This window comes from Talpa occidentalis, unplaced genomic scaffold (genome assembly GCF_014898055.3).
Source record: "Talpa occidentalis isolate TD23 unplaced genomic scaffold, MPIMG_talOcc4v2.1 talOcc4.10, whole genome shotgun sequence".
NCBI classification, from domain to species: Eukaryota; Metazoa; Chordata; class Mammalia; order Eulipotyphla; family Talpidae; genus Talpa; species Talpa occidentalis.
Window position 1 is genome coordinate 5695726 of NW_023600993.1, and position 16637 is coordinate 5712362.

Genomic DNA, 16637 nt, shown 5'->3' on the forward strand with positions numbered 1-16637 from the left:
ACTTAAAGAAAAAAAGGAATTTATAAGCCACTGAAATTGACGTGTTCAAGGTTAGCTCTGACTTCAGGCATGGCTGGATCCAGGGACTCAAGTCATGTCACCAATATCAATCTTTCTTTGCTGTCAACTCTGCTTTCCTGCGTGTGGGCTATATTGTCAGGCAGACTCATGGCCAGCAGTGTCCCAACAGTTTCAGGCTAAACCCGCAGGAGAGAAGAATGTACCCCATTTGCTGTGACTTCACTCAGAGGGCCAGCAGTTCAACCATGCATGCTTATCCCTGAGCAGTCACTGTGGTCAGGCCTGGGCCATGCGGCCACCGAAGCAACCTCTGAGCTGGGGAGAGGTGGTTTCCCAGAGGAAAAAGGGGCGTGCGGTTCCCTGAAAGGGGGATGTGAATGCTGGGTGGGCACAGGCGGTTGCTGCCTGTTTTAGTGTCGGTGTGCACAGTGAGCCACCTGCAAGAATAGCTCCCTGCAAGTGAAAATGGTTGTTTGGTCACCCCGCTGGGGACTCGCAGGTGGAAAATTCTCCTCGGTGCTTTGAACATGCAGGGAGTTTATTTACATGGTGGGGGGCATCACTCGCCAGGAGACCCAGTGGTGATGGGGGTGCTTGGGGGCTCCTCTCACCCATCTGTGCACTTGCCAGGGGACAGGGAGGAGTCAGGAGATGACGCAGTGTGCAGAGGCCTCAGAACATGCATGAGCAACTCCACGTGGAGACCGAGCAGCCCCATCACAGTAGTGTGTGGTGGTTCCCCTGCCGCCCTGTCTCCCAGCTCCAGGCCTTGAAAAACCTTCAGTTGTAATAAGTGTTTGTGGAATGACTTAACAAACTCAAGTAAATCCGAGTTGGTGTGTGCTGTCTGTTCAGACCCGAAAGAATGAGGAAAGAAAGATTTTTGTGCAGAGGGGAGAGTTCTGAGACACAGGGGGCTGGGGGAGCTTTCTTCAAATCTCCAAAATGAGAAGAGAGCTGGCCTCAGAACGAGGAACAGAAGAAGAGTGATTTCCTCTCATTTAAAAAATAAATATTCTTATGGTCAGACCGCTCGAAAAAACATTCTGGTGATTCAGGGAACTCTTATCCATCAACCTCCAGAAAATTCTAGAATAAAGACACTTATATTTGGTCAAAAGGTACCTAATAATCCAGTTCCTTAAGAGATGCGTCCCCGAGGAGGCTGTGAAGTTTGATGACCCCTTGGCAGTCTTTTTGGAGGGGGATATGGGTGGGGGTTCTGAGAAGGGGGCCTCCCACCCACCCACCACTTTCTGATCTCTCTGCCAAATTCTTTTTGCCTTCCTGCAGGTCTGGGTAGATGCTGGGACACAGATCTTTTTCTCCTATGCCATCTGCCTGGGTTGTCTGACTGCTCTGGGAAGTTATAACAATTATAACAACAACTGCTACAGGTGAGCATTCCCAGGCCTGCTGGCTCCCCGCACACTCCACCCTGCCCCACCAGTGCCCATGCATGTCCCTCCCCCAACCTCGGCAGGGCCAGGAGGAGGCAGGTGGGCTGTTTCTCAGCCTGTCCCCACCCTGAGGTCAAAGGTGGCCCCCGATGGAGGTAGGATGATTACAGATGTGATCAAAGCATATTCCAGGCTGCAAAGCAAGCCCACTCCTGAAATCATATACAGGCTTCCATCCCACCCTTTGAGGCAAAGATCCATTCCCAGGTGGGTAAGCGGCTGGCCCAAGTTACAGAGCGAGGAAGAGCAAAGCCAGGATTTGAACCCTGGCCCTTTGCACCAGGCTCTTGTGCCTTCTGTTCAGAATCCTGCTCCCTGCCCTGCTCACTTAGTTGTGGGATCCTGTCCTGTCCCACTGGAGTTCTGGCGCCTGTCTTGTCCTTCAGCCTGCAGTTGGCCACACCAGCACTGGGAGGGACCCCCAGTGGGGAGGGGAGTCCATGTTTTGAGTGAGACTGAGGGCAGGGACCGGCCCAAGGCTACCAACAGTCATGTGCTGGAAATGAAATTGCCCCCTGGCCACTGGCTCCAGGCTGGTGGTATTCTGCTGAGGTCCCTGCACCCCGAATTCAGTGCCTGGTGACAGAGGTAGATGTTCAGGGACGACTGCACAGTGCATCTCATCCTTAGAGACAGACAGCTCCTCATTTGAATATGAGGGTTTGGTGTCACGGTGATGAAGCCATTGCTCACAGCTGAGGAAGGACAGATTTTCCAGCAAGTGGTTCAAAGATTGGAGTGTTTGGGGGAGATAGTCAGGGTAGACCCCATTCCTTGCCCCAGGTTTGCACCACAAAAGGTGTCAGATCAACAAAAGAATGAAGTGTACTCTAAAACAAAACCAGGAAAAAACTGATTTCACAACAGGAAAAGATGGAGAAAACAGTAAAACCCTAGCGTCACAAAGGAAGAGAATAATAGATTGATCCCCATGAAAATCTTAAACTTCTGAAAAGTTTTAGAACAAAACACAGGAAATTATTGAAACTCGCCTCCTCTGGAAAGTGGGGCTTGGAAGTCAGAAGTGGAGAGACAGCTTCTTACCTGTATTCACCTGGAGAGTTTAGATGTTTGTACTCTGAATACATATTACTTTTATAATTTAAAGTTAAAACAAACATCTACATGCCCTTCCATATTATATCTCCAAATAAACTCTTGTGAAGATTATCTATACAATGAAAGGGTACACTAACAACATACAGTGATACTGAAAGGATCTGTAGCCATAATATGTAAAGGCAAATAGATCAATATGAAAACCAATAGGAACATCAACAGACTCTAATAATGACATCACTTTCCTCAACTAGCAGGTTTGCCGTGGTGCTGGCCTTGGTCTTGGCATGGTCAAGGAGCCCTGTTCTCCACAGGCCAGTGTTCTGTGGACAGCAGTGTTTACACACACTCAGGCCAAGCTACCATTCAGCTTGAGAGCTGGGTGGTCACCTGGGATCAGGCATTTGCAAGAACTGTCAGTGATGAAGTCCCTCCTACTTTAGCCCATCTGCATGATAGGAAAGTTGAGGCTCATGCTGGTGGACCCCCCCAGCTGTGGTAGCACCTAGACTCCAGCTGAAGTCTCCCAGGCTCCATCCCAGCCTGCTGTTATGTCCTTTCCAAAAGCTCCCATTAACCCACGTGTCACATCGACCATGCTCACGGTTTTCACTAAGCAGGAGATATCTTGGGAGATAAACACAGGAGTGGCCCCTTCCCAGTCTATAGGTTGTAATTGGGGGAAACTGAGGCACTGAGGAGTTGAAATACACAGACCCAACCTGCTGAAAAGAAGAACCACTGGGGAATCCAGTTCACCATTATGCAGCAAGCTCGTGGTTCCTGGGGACCTTGGGGCGGATCAGAGGGCTTCAAGCCAGGTTGTGCCCAAGGTCCCAGCCGGTGCTGTGCTCCCGGGGATGAAAGGGGGCACGCCGTCAACCACAATACAAAATGGTAACTGCAGGCAGGAGGCGAAAGGCACAGGGACAGGGGGAGCAGCACACCTGGTCCAGGTGGAGGCGCCCCTCAGGCGCTGTGTGCGCACAGTGATCACTGCCAGCCAGCGCTTGGTCACCAGCCATCCCCTCCGGCTAGACTGCCACCTCCTGAGGACACAGACTGGGTCTCTTTGCTACCGTCCCTCATGCCTGTTACAGTGCTGGATGCCGGGCAGGAGCCACACCATTGTTCACACTGCCAGCGATGGAACACGACTCTCTGGTTCCCGCGCCCCTGTTCCTCTCCATCAATGCCCAGTCCTTCCGCAGTCATGGCTGGAGAGGATTTGGCCAAGGTGCCTCCTCAGGCTGTGTCTCCAGGCACTGGAACTTTCCTCCCCACTGAGCTCATGGGTGAAATATGCTGACCGCTGGTCTCCCTTCTGCTTCCCCATCCCACAGGCGGGGGTTTCATCCTCTCCCATCAGCAGAAGAAAGCCAGTCCCCTGGGTGACACTGCAAAATCTGAAGGCTTGATTTATTTCCATTTCCCAAATTGTTCACAAGCAGGTCTTCCTAACTCGGAGGGAGTAAATTAATACCCTCCCTTCAAGCAGCATAATAGCTTCTGGAGGTCTTCAAAGCCCAGCTTTCTGCTGCCAACTTCAAAGCGCTCTTACATAAGCCTTTCACCTAGAAGGTGGGGGGGTGGGGGATTAGCAGAATGGGGATGGAGCAAACCCAGCAGCAAACGTCTCACTTCAGAACACAGGCCACTGGATCCTGTGTGCTTGGAGGTGCGGGCGCCCAAGGCTGCTGAGCGGTCTGTTCACTGCCCTCTGAGGAAATCACTCGGGAGCCGCTGGGGGCAGGCGGGGCCTTGCAAACAGGGAATTTTTTTCCGAACAGTCGCAGGGATGCCCAGAGGTAATTGACCACAGTCTGGGGTTGGACGTCTTCGTTCTTAGAAGTAGCTCCTAGAGACAGCACGGGCACTGGTGCAGATGATGAGGTGCACGTCCCAACTTCACGGTTGTGACCTGGGCAAGCCTGGGTGTGGCTTTGTCCCCGAGGCTTGGGGTTCAGTGGCGCAGTGGCCAAGCATCCCGCACACGGCCCAGGCACATCACGGTGGTACAGTGATTCCAAGCCATATAGCAGAATCCCAGAGGATGCGGCCAGAAGACTTTCTGGTTCCCATTGCCATTGTTTGATAAGTCAGGGTCATTGCGCCTCAGACTTCAGGAGCAGATTCATCCCAGTCCAAGGAATGACCCTGTCCTTACCTAGGCTGAGCTGAATTTTCTTTTGAGAGAAGAGAAAGGCGGCTTGCGGAAAAGATCCCCAGACCCACCAGTCCAGCCCAGGTCCACGTGCCAGAGATTCCTTTCAAGGAAGCTGTATTGGCTGCTCACCACCGCAAGGAGGTGGTGTAGCAAACACCCGGAGGCGCAGCACAGCCCTCGCTTGCGTTGCTCATGAGCCTGTTGGTGGACTAGCAAGACACCTCCAGACTTGGTTCTCTCAAGACTCAGTCCTTGGCGGTGTTTGGCTCCAGGGTCCAGACCTGACTCAAGTCTCCTCCATGTGGAAACATTCTGGGGTGCAGGCTGCAGGGATAGTAGGTCCCCTGAAGAAGTTCTTCTCATGGCAGATCACAGAGGGCTAAAGGACAACCCCCACGCACAAGCATATCTCAGGCTTCCGTCTGCATCACGTCTGCTAGTACACTGTTGACCAAAGCAAGTGACGCAGCCAACGCCAGAGCAGAGGGGCAAAGTGACATACTCCAAACCAAGGAAGGAGGAGGGAGGGTGAGTATTGGCTGGAAGATGATGTACTCGAACAAAGACCAAGGATCTGGTCATCTAGCAGAGTCAGGTGCAGAGGAAAGATATTGCAGGGAGAATTGGCACCCAGACTGCCAAGTCCAGTCTAAAGCTCTCTTCACTATGCCCTTGAATCCCAAGATCACTGCAAAACACCAGGGGGTTACAGTCACCAACATGAGTGTGCCCTTCGGTTGCATTACAAAAAGTATGATGTCAGGAGAAAAGGAAGTGACAGTCCTACCCTGTTCTTGAGGCCTGTGCTCAGTCCTGGCTATAATACAGATAATAAGCTATATTACAGGTCAGGAGCTGGGACATTTCACTGAGAATGAAAACTCAAGGAGATATAGAACCACTGGCTTCAGGTCTCCCAAGCCTGAGGGAGCTCCAGAGAAGGCAGGTTTTAGCTGAACACAACACGAGGAAGTTGTAGCTGCTGTAAGCAGCGAGAGCCATTCAGCAAGCCCTTCAGCACCCCCCCTCTATCTTGGGGGAGTGAGGTGGCCGCCTCCTACTCACCCCACCAGCAGTACTCCAGGCCCATGTGCTCCAGTGCTCCGTACCTCAGGCAGAGGTTGGATCAAGCTCCCGGTGCCTGCAAACTGGAACATCAAGCGTACTGTCAGCCTGGCCGGCAGCGCAAGCCCTGCAGCAGCGCAGGTCCTGGAAGCTGATGCGGGCAGTCAGGATGTGGCCCTGGAGTAGGGGTGCTGAGGGCGTTAGGGCACCTCCTCCTTCACCTTGGCAAAGCCTGGTGGTTTGAGGTCTGATTTCTCCCTGTCCCAGCTCTGTGCCAGTGCTGCTTTGCTGGGGACTAGGGGACAGTCACTGCTTGAATTAATCCCCTGTGAGGGGTCCGACCTGGAAGGGGCTGGGCCCTAGGAACAGCAGAGCGGGAACGGAGTGTGGGGGTGCCACTGTGATGAGTGGCTTGGCCAGGATGTATGTCTCCCCTTAAGCTGCTGCAGAGTGAAGTCTGAGGTTTCTCCTCCCCTTCTCCTTTGAGCTCTCAAGAAGTCAGTCCCCTCATGCTCCCTGCTTTTCTCTCTGACCAGAAACTCGGAACAGTTGTAGTTGGTCTCCGGTATTTTCTCACGGGTTATGCATTTTCCCACTTGCCAGCCTCCCATCCTCCTCACCCCTCTCCCGCTTTGGTCTGTGTTCTGCCTTGTCTTCTGGAAATGCAGGGGAGCTGGGTGGCCAGGCCTCAGCTCCTAACCTCTCTGAACTACAAGCATTATTACCCGAGGCACACAGGACTGTCCTCACCTGCCCTGCCCTGCCCCCCCCCCCACCTTCGCAGGGTGACCTCGGGCTCAGCCCACAGCTTCCACCTGCTCTGACCAAGCCCCTTCCACCTCCCCGCAGGGACTGCGTCATGCTCTGTTGCCTGAACAGCGGCACCAGCTTCGTGGCCGGATTTGCCATCTTCTCCGTCCTGGGCTTTATGGCATATGAACAGGGGGTGCCCATAGCTGAGGTGGCAGAGTCGGGTAAGTTGCTGCAGGTGGAGTGGTGGAGATAACTACTGTTTTTCTCCCCTGCTCATCCTTTTCCTGGTCCAGCTCTCCGCAGATGGCCCTGCCATCACTCCCAGATTCCTGGGAATTATCTGGGAGGGAAGCCATGATACCTCCTCACTCCTGAACCCAAGGCGTCCCCAGAGCCTCCATTTCCTCCACTTCCCCTGCTCTACTGTCTTGCCCACCCCCCCACTGCAGCCCACACTACCCCCACTGCTCACCTTGATGGCTGCAGGAACCTCTCACTGGCCTCCCCACTCTACCATTGGCGCCCTCTGTTTGATGCACAACCCTGCACGGTGATTTTTTTTTTCTCAAATTGCAAATCTGAACATGTCCTTCTCTCATGAAAAGCCTTTTTTGGGCTTCTCATGTGGCTAGACTCAGCCTGGCCCACAGGCCCTGTGTTGCCAACTCCTGCAGCCTCACCACCACCTGGTTCTCCCATGCCCACACTGCCCGCTGCTGCTGTGGTCTACCTTCCCTTGCCTCACCACATTCTCCTTCCAGCCACAGGGCCTTTGCACATGCTGCTCCCTCTGCTGGTGGAAACCTTGTCTCCCTTTCCCTGCCCTAGATGTCAAATCCATGAGTGTGACATTCCTAAGTATGAATTGACATATGTATGTGTGAAGCACAATACAGGCAGGGTCACTGTCACCGAGGAGATTGTGTGAAATGGTTAATCGCTCTTCCCTCGATTTGCAGGGTGTTTGAATTCTGGAAAAATTCATGATTGGTTACATGTTAGCATTTATTTAAAAGTACAGAGTTTGATTCTAACCCCAGGTAAGTGTGAATAGGTTTCTCCCCTAAAGGAGTATCTAGTGAGACAGTCTGTTGAGAGCCACTCAGGGAGCCTGCCTTTCTGGCCTCCACTGAGTAGGCCTACCCCAGGTACCACAAGACCAGACTGCCTCTGGTCCTGTTCCACACAGGCTGTTTCTGCCCAACGCACAGTCAGGGGTGCCTCTGCGGCGAGCTGAGCCATGCACAGCGGTGGATGTGGACACAGAGCAGGACACTGCACTCCAGACTCTGCTCCATGCCGCTCAGGGTCCACCTTCCCTGGGTAATGGATGCCAGAGGTAGACACGGTCCTGCTGAAGTCAGGGGTCCAGAGCTAGGCCAGAGGGTGCCAGCACCATGGAGCTCACCAGCACCCAGCACCCAGCGCCTGCTCTGGGCAGGGACTGTCTCCCACGGTCCTCGGCTCCACATTTCCAGGAGGCACTCTCTCCACCCCCCACTTTTTACACATGAGGAAGCTGAGGCTCAGAGAGGTAGGTGGCTCACTCAAAGTCACCTAGCCTGGAAGTGAAAGAGCTGGGGTTTAATTCGGGCCCTCTGGCTCCAGGGGCCACTGAGGGGGAGGCCTCTGGCACTTGATAAAACAGCCCTGCGCTTCCTCGCATGGAACCACTCATGGCCTGTGAGGAGGGAGCACTGGAGCTTCATCCTCCCCAAGAATCCGCTTGCTCTGTTGTGAAATGAACATCCTAATTCCCACCTAAGTGTTGAGCGAGCGCTGAGCGAGGAGGCATAGACAGGAAGGGGAAGGGCCAACTAAAAATAAATTTCCTTGGCTTTTATTTTAAATTGAAAGCATATTCATTGTAGAAAAATGTAAAAAGGGAAAAAAATCTCCAATCCCTGGCCGACAACACTTTGGAGTTCTGCCAGAACCTTCCATGCGTCTATTTGTGTTGATGAAAACTGGCTCGTGTGTCCTCGGCCTTGGGCAGGCTGCACCTTTCCATTCCCAAGCGAGCGCGAGACGCTGAGTTTGCCTGCAAACTCAGAGGGGCTCGGTCATGACCGCGTGGCAATCCCCTGAATGGGGGTGTCACCCTTGATATCTCAGACCTGGGGGGCGACCTCATGAAATGCTCGCAGTGCAACCACAAGGTGGGCTTGCTCAGACCCCCGCCCACGGCTTTGCAGAGTGCACCACCCCACGTCCCCATCACAGACCTCAGAGCTCAACCTGAGGCCACCTGGACCCCCGCGGCTCAGCCTGATACTGGCCACTCCTGCAGCACCTCCCTAGGCTGCTCTGGGTGCCCTCAGGTAGCTCTGCCCGCTAAGCAGACTTGGGATATGGATCAAACCAGGGTCCTTTGTCAGAGTCCCTGCATATGGAGAACTGCAAGTTGCAAGTGTGTAGCCACCTCACCTTGCTCAGAGGACCTGGACTCACTGCTGAGGGTTGATTTGGGGGGGATTAGGTATCAGACCATTCAGGGGGCTGTCCCAGCACAGCCGGAGCCAGGAAGAGGCACCCACTTCTCACAGGCTCAGCTTTGCCCACTGCGAGCCCAGTGCCCCAGACTCGCTGCCCTCCCTGCAGCCCCTCAGGCTGGGGCTGACTCTCTCCCAGTCAGGATGCCCTCTCCAAGGGAATGCTGTGAACACCTCCAGCCTCTAATACGTTTGATTATGTAGATTAAATGGACAGCTCACAGGATGAAAGGATAACATCCTGTGATGTTTTCTATGCTAACAATAAACAATCGGAAATTTTTTTAAAATTCTGCTCTTGGGCCTCCCTGGTGGCGCAGGTGGTTGAGCGCTGCACTGTGAAGCTGTCCACAGCCTCTGCAGTGAAGGCTCGATCCTGGCCAGCCAGCGAGAATCCCGCATGGCACAGCAGACCTCTCCCGTCTCACCCGCAGCTCCCCTCAGCAGTGTATTTCACTCAGTCTGCCTGTTCCGTTCCCCGATATGTCTCTGGTGAATCCTCCCATGTATCTGGCCTGTGCCCTGGTTCTTGTATAAAAATAAATAAATCTTAAAGAAAAAAACCAAACTTCTGCTCTTCACAAGATACATTTAAGAAAATGAAAAGGCGCATCACAGATGAGGAGACCTGCTCTTCTCTGATAGAGGATTTATTTAGATTCCAGAAATAGAGAGAATTCCCACAGCCCATAAAAAGGAGACCACCCAATAAAAAGAGGGCGAAGATTCAAACAGGCGCTTTAGACAAGGCATATGAGTGCACGGAGAAGACATGCGAGGATACTCCACATACAATAAAAAACTAAAATGACATAACTCCATTCCTGATCAATTTAAAAAACTGACGATATGGAGGGCTGGAATAGACACGGAGCCCCTGGAATGCCCGACTGCGGCTGGTGGGATGCAAAACCACACCACTGCTGGGGAAATCATCGTCCTCAGTTTTGGAAACAGATCAAAGAAAGAGGGTTTGAACCCAGGCCGTCCTTGACACTCTGTGCCAGACCTGCCACGGCTGGCGTCTCCCCTGACAGCAGTAAAGCTCATCCTGCGGGGACACTGCCGAGCTCTCTATTCAGAGCAGCCGAAAGACGTGAGGTGGACCTGGGAGGGGAGGGGAGAAGCCCACAGCTTGGGGGCGCAGCATTGGTCTAGCCTGGACTCCTAACTACCTGCGTGTGGGGGGGCTGGGTCCTTGCCTCCCCCTAGAATCAGAATCAGCCGCTGGGCGGGCCTGGGAGCCTGCATTTCACCAAGACCCTGCCTGTGCCTGTGGGGAGGGTAGAGGCAGCCTGTGCAGAGGGCAATTTGTGTTGTCACTCCAGCCCCGGACTGAGCCCCACCCTCCTCACTCCTGCGTCTCTCTCTATCTTGGCTCTCTCGGCTGCAGCGTGGCAGTGCCCGGGCGCCCAGCTCATGGGGTGGTGGGAGAGCTGAGTGACCCGGTGAGAGGCAGCAGGGCCAGCGCAGACCCAGCTTGGGTTGGGTAATGGCTGGAGGGACCAAGCGCTTCCCATCACCTGTCTCTCTCTCCTCCCTCCAGGCCCAGGGCTGGCCTTCATCGCGTACCCCAAGGCTGTCACCATGATGCCCCTGTCCCCGCTGTGGGCCACCTTGTTCTTCATGATGCTTATCTTCCTGGGCCTGGACAGCCAGGTAAGCCCTGGGGGCAGCGGCTGGGGGTCCCAGTAGAGGGCAGGGAGCCGCACTGCTCTGGGAGGCTCAGGTTGTCAGGACCCGCTCACCGTGCCACCTGCTTCTGTCTACCAGGCTCTCCCCATTCACCCCCAGACACGTCTGTCTGCTCAGGCCCCTCCACGACTTCCCTGACTCTGTCTCCCTCACCTGCAATCCCCTACTCGCCGCCCAGGTTTCTGAGAAGTTGCTCAGTGCTTCCATGCTGCCAGCCTCTGCCCACCAGCACCGCCTGGCAGAGCAAAGAAATTCCCAAGTGGGCAATCCTCCTGGCCTCCAAGGGCCACCAGCACACACGTCCCTGTTCCAGCCCCATCACTGAGGACACAAGACATAGAAAAGTGCTCGCTTCCTTCTTCCATCTCTGTCTGTTGCCACCGGGATGTGCTCCAGACATCGATGAGGGTCCTCTGTCCCACCCCCAGCTCCCCCAGGCCCCCCACATCCCACCTGACTTCCTGCCTCTTTCCTCATCCCCAGCTCCCCCTGCAAAGGGTTAGAGCTGGCAGTAGAGGTTCCCTTCTCCCTTTTCCTTATCCACATACAGGCAGGGGCTTCCCAACCTGCCCCAGCCATTTCCCTGGTTCCCTAGAGAACCCCTCAGCCGCTCCCCAGCCCCAGAGACCTGTGCTTGGTCCTGCCACCCACCGCACTGGCTCCACAGAACCCAGTGGGTCTTCCGGCCCAAGCCAGTGACCACTGTCAGCCTGGGGCCTGTCGACGAGCTGCTGCCCTCACCCGTGACCTTGCACAGGTCACTTAGCACCCAAGCCGTGGCCAGTGTATCTGTCCACCCTGCCAAGTCCAATTTCTCCCCCTGAACGGTTTCTCAGAAACCGCTAAGCAGAGCCACTGAAGCCCCGTGTGTTTCTACTGATAATCCTCCCTGGCGTTGTCACGGGCGGCCTCAGGAGAGATGATGTCAGCCGTGCGTGACAGTGACATGCGGGCGTCCTTCTCAGAGCGTGGTGGGAGGCGGGCCCAGCTCTGCACGTCCCGGGCTGGCCCCGCGGTGTTTGCAAGGGCCTGGGCCCCAGAGTTCCGCCATGGAGGGCGGATGAGCACCCCTGCCCCAATGCAGTGCTTTGCCACCATAGCCACCTGGGCTGGGACTCCCTGCTTTTATCCCATGTTACAGATGAAGAAATTGAGGTTCGGTGATGCTGAGTGACTTGCTGGGACAGCGCCAGGTCTCTGCCTCATGGCCCACCTGCTCTCAAGTCACTTCAGTTTCGATCCTGGGTTAATGGTCCCCTTGGAGTCCCCCCCTCCTTTCCCGGGGACCCTTTCCTGGGAGAAGGGATGAGCACAGCCAGCCCCGCTGGAGAGACAGGCAGCCTGGAGGCTGGGGCCGGGCTCTGGAGTCAGACAGGGCTGCGGGAGTCCCAGCCCACGACTTGCCTGCTGCGTGACCCTGGGCCGGGCCTCACCGCTCTGTGCCTCCCTTTGCCTGCCCGGCGAGGCTGGAAATACCATTCAGGGGGCAGCAGCGAGTCAGAAAGGATTTGGGGCCAGGAAGTGGCTCAGGGAAGGGAGTCTAGCCAGAGGCCCCCATCGTGTCCTCTGTGTCCTCACTCACGAAACAGGATTAGTAACAGCAGGTCAGCAGTCAGCGCAAATAACCTCATGTCTGTGAACTACTCAGATATGGTGTTTGCCATTGTTATTATTTATTATTATTTACTGATCAAATATTTTCTGAGCTTCTCCTCTGTGCCACTAGAAATAGAAAATGAAAATGATGTGGCTCCTGCCCTCCAGGGTCTCACCTTGTAGGGGGACAGACATACGCTAGCATAGGCCCCGGGGGTGAGGGACCCTGGCCCCTCTCTCCGAGAGGGAGGTAACAAAAATCATCATGCAGGAAATCTGCCCCCCATGCGGGGAGAACCTGGGGGCTGATTGGTTTGCTGGGTTATTTGGACTGAGTATTGAGGGCTGAGGAGGAGTGTGTTCGCCTGGCCCCGTCTCAGCAGGGCAGGTACAGCAGGGCATGTGGTCTGCGGTCCAAGCCAGCATGGTCTGCCCAGGGCCAGAGACTCACAGCAGAAACCAGAGCTGGGTGTTGGCTTAGCCCTGAGTACCCTCCACTCAGCAGAGGGGGGCTTGCCCCCCACCAGAAGCAAAGGGCAGGGGAATGAACACATTCCTACAGAGCAGGTAATCAAATCTCGCCCACAGAGCCTGACTACAGCCTGCCACCCGCAGGACACGCAGCCCTTGAGACAGTTACAGACATTCCTGGCTCACCTCCCTGAGAGGGACCGACTGGGTCTCATTTAAATCGTGGACTCAGGACAAGGCGCAGCACAGAGGCACATAACAGGCAGGTGGGCAGAAGGGACACTAGCCTTGGAGTCAGATCCCAGTCCAAGTCCTCGCGCAGTCACGTCCTCTCTGAGGGACCTCGGCCTGGTCACTTCCCCGCTCTGAGCCTCGCTGACCTCATCTGTTTAAAACAGAGCTCTGTAGGGGTGGGGGTTGCTGCTGCTCTCGGAGCCTCTGTGGGTCTGAGTGATGGTGGGGTACAAGCCCAGCAGGGTGGGGCTCACGCTCATACCTGCCACGCTCGCCTGGAGCCAGAGCCACCAAGGGCAGCCTCACTCCCCCGTCCCTCCCTCCCCAGTTTGTGTGCGTGGAGAGCCTTGTGACGGCCGTGGTCGACATGTACCCCAAGGTCTTCCGGAGGGGCTACCGGCGCGAGCTGCTCATCCTGGCCCTGTCGGTCGTCTCCTACTTTCTGGGCCTGGTGATGCTGACAGAGGTGAGTGTTGGCTGGCGACACTGGGCGGGGGCCCGACCTGGGCTTTGGGTGCAGTGGGGCTGCCGCCACATCCCGCTCAGAGATGCAGGAGCCTGTGCCTGGCCAGCCTGGTGGCCTGTGCCTCGGCGCTCGTGGACGCAGTGGGCAGCTCTGCAGGCCTCAGCACAGGGTCTCGCTCAGCAGAGGCTCAGCCGAAGCGCCAGAGGTGCCTGCTCACAGAGGGAAATGCCGGCTCCCCTGGCCATTGTGAGCAGGGGCCCCTGGCCTGCCCCAGCCCCTCCTCCTCAGCCCTGCTGGGACTGTGAGGCCTACCAGGACCTCCAGTTAAGGCTGCCTCACAAAACCATGTCGCCCTCCCGTCCTGCAGCTCTCCTGTCTGATGGTTTCTCAAGTGTCGTGGGAAGTTGAGATCAGCCATCATTCTTCCCAAACTCACAAGATTAATTTAAAAAGTGGGGTTAAAATAATAAAAAAAAAAAGATTGCCTAGAGACAAGAAGAGGTTTTGTACAAACCACAGAAAGAAATGCAGGAAAACAGAACCCATCAGAGCAGCAGATGTGGGCCTGGGGAGCACGTGGGTGACGCCACCTGGTTGAACCTCCTCGTCCTCCACCTCTCAGCTCCAGTGCCACCTCCTCCTGGAAGCCATCTCTGCTTTCCTTCCCCCCAACATCTGGTTCCAAGCTCAGCTAACTTCCCACCCTTATGATGACCCATCTGTTCACCTGTCTCCCTCAGCAGATCCCGGGCTTGCTCTGCTCGGTGCCCCTGGCAACAGGTTGGGGCCTGGCACGGGTGGGCAGTCAGCATGCGGCCGCTGGGGCCATTTGTGCTCCTGGCCACCATCACGTTAATGGGGGCGATCATCAGCATTTGAGCAAACGGCAGCTACGCATTTCCCGTTTCCACCTCTCCTCTCTCCACGCAGGGAAGCCGTGAGCAGGGCCTTATTAAGGGCTGGTTAATTACAGAGGCTTTGTCACATACAAATTGGAGGGGGTGGGGTGCCTGATATGTTAGAGACTCACAGGAGAGCAAGCAATGGCCTGGTGGGCAACCGGCCGGGAGCAGGCAAGGGAGACATCTCCAGGGTCGCCGGCCCCAGGCACCCCCTGCATAGCCTTCTGCCCACCCCCGCACCGGAGCCTCAGGTCTGCCGGGGTGCGGCTGGGGTCCCTCAGGAGCCAGCGCTTGACTGCCTGAGGTTGTTCATCAGCCTCCGTGGACAATGGTCTGTGAGCGATCACACCGGGGAAATTCAAATTGCCAAATGGGCCGTGTCCACCCACCTCAGCCTTCACAGTAATTGCTGGCAAGAGCTTCTCCCTCATTTATCCACATTTAAAACCCAGCTCTAGGGGAAAAATAGGCCACATACTTCCTTTCTCTCACCAAGGCTTTGCGGTAGCCTGGGCTCTGCAGTCAGGCCCCCGGGGCTCGGTGCTCCATCCACACCCAGCAAGCTGTGTGACCCGGTTCTTGCTGCTCTGGGCCTCAGTTTCCGCATGTGACAGTAATCATCACCGTGAAGGAGGAGCCAGACTGAGACTTGCGGGGCGGAGGGGAGAGATGTGAAATGGAGGCTGGAATGAGGAGAGAACATGTTCTCATTTCATGTGTGATGCGCATGGAAGGAGAACAGTATGATGGAGCTGGTCCGCACCGTTCCTGCACCTCACAGAGTGTGACTGCTCACCTACTGTGTGCTGAGTCCTGGGCCAGAAACGGACACAGCTGTGGACAAGATAGAGTCCTTCCCCAGTTAGCACTTACTGGGCAGTCAGGCCTGCTGCTGAGAGCCAGAAACACAAGGAGGACCTGTGTGGGGCCCTCCCAGTGGGAGCTCAAAGTGTCAGGGCTGCTGGTAGAGGGAACCCTTTTTTTTTTTTTTTTTTTTTAACAGTGAGTCCATAAAACATGCCATGAAGTCCATAAAACATGCCATGAAGGCCCAGGCTATCAAGGAGGGCTTCTTGGAGGAGGTGGCATTTGGGCTGTGCTTTGAAGGAACTTAACCAAGTAGAAAGAGGTAGCAGATGTGAAGGGGTCTGCCACTTCTGTTGCAGAAGTGGGACTGTCCCTGGGTCAGTTCAGGAGGGAGTGTGTTGAGGGTAGCTGATAGGAGGGGGAGATAAACCCTGACAGGCAGAGAGAAAGAAGCCAGGGGTGATTTTAAGTGGCAGAATGATGTCATCAGATCAGCATGTTAGAAAGTTCTCTATGGAAGCTGGTATGTGGAAGGGTTGAGGGAGTCAGGCCAGCGGCAGGGAGGCTGCGAGCTGCTGCTTTCCCTCCAGTCTGATTTTCTGTGTCTCCTCTGGGGCTTGGGGAGCAGAGACAAGACAAACCACCACAGACCCCGGGGTCCCTCCTAGGGGACACCCAAGTGCCAGGTTCTGAGGACACTGGGCAGCTTCTAGCCAATGGTAACTACGAGACAGAGGACCCTTCCTGAGACCAGCCCACTGACCCTGCTCTCATGTGTCTGTTCATCCCCGTCCATGCATCCGTCCTCCCGCCTCGCAGGGTGGCATGTACATTTTCCAGCTCTTCGACTCCTATGCTGCCAGTGGCATGTGCCTCCTCTTTGTGGCCATCTTCGAGTGTGTCTGCATTGGCTGGGTGTACGGTGAGTCCAGGCCCAGACCCCCATGCCCCAAGGCCACGGCCATGCCGGGTGCCCAGGCTCAGTGGCTTATCTCCACCTACATCAACCTCCACCTCCTTCCCCTTAGAGACTCCCTGACCTTCCTTGGGAGATCTATTAGATCTACTAGAGATAGATCCCTTGGGGGATCTATACCTGCTTTCCCACCCCTGCAGAGCAAGGGCGGGCTCCAGGCCCCTGGCACAATCACCTTGGCCAGTCTCTGTGTCCCTAAGGCTTGATTCTCTCTTATGTAAAGTGGACTGGTTAGCACCCTGTATCCCAGAAGGAGATAATGTAAGCAAGGCAGCACCCCTCTTTGACCCCATCCCCCAAACCTGATGATGAGGAGGGCTGTCACGCGCCATGATGGCCAACACCCCTGCCACCGCCTGGCTCAGAACGGACACCCCTGCAGGCCATCTGGTCCCTGTGGGACAGCCACCCCCTCCCCTGCCTCCCAGTGGCACCACCTTCCACACCATTCTCTGGGTTCGGGTCTTTGTGAT

At 55.4% G+C, this 16637-nt stretch overlaps 1 protein-coding gene across 1 annotated transcript in view; it reads left to right on the forward strand.

The window, feature by feature from the left end:
* SLC6A11 (solute carrier family 6 member 11) overlaps positions 1-16637 on the forward strand; it is an 83997-nt gene that overhangs the window by 62850 nt on the left and 4510 nt on the right. The window contains exons 7-11 of the mRNA XM_037522781.1: positions 1315-1418; positions 6622-6746; positions 10564-10676; positions 13342-13479; positions 16008-16110. Of these exons, the coding sequence (XP_037378678.1) occupies positions 1315-1418; positions 6622-6746; positions 10564-10676; positions 13342-13479; positions 16008-16110 (583 nt within the window). The remainder of the gene's footprint in view (positions 1-1314; positions 1419-6621; positions 6747-10563; positions 10677-13341; positions 13480-16007; positions 16111-16637) is intronic.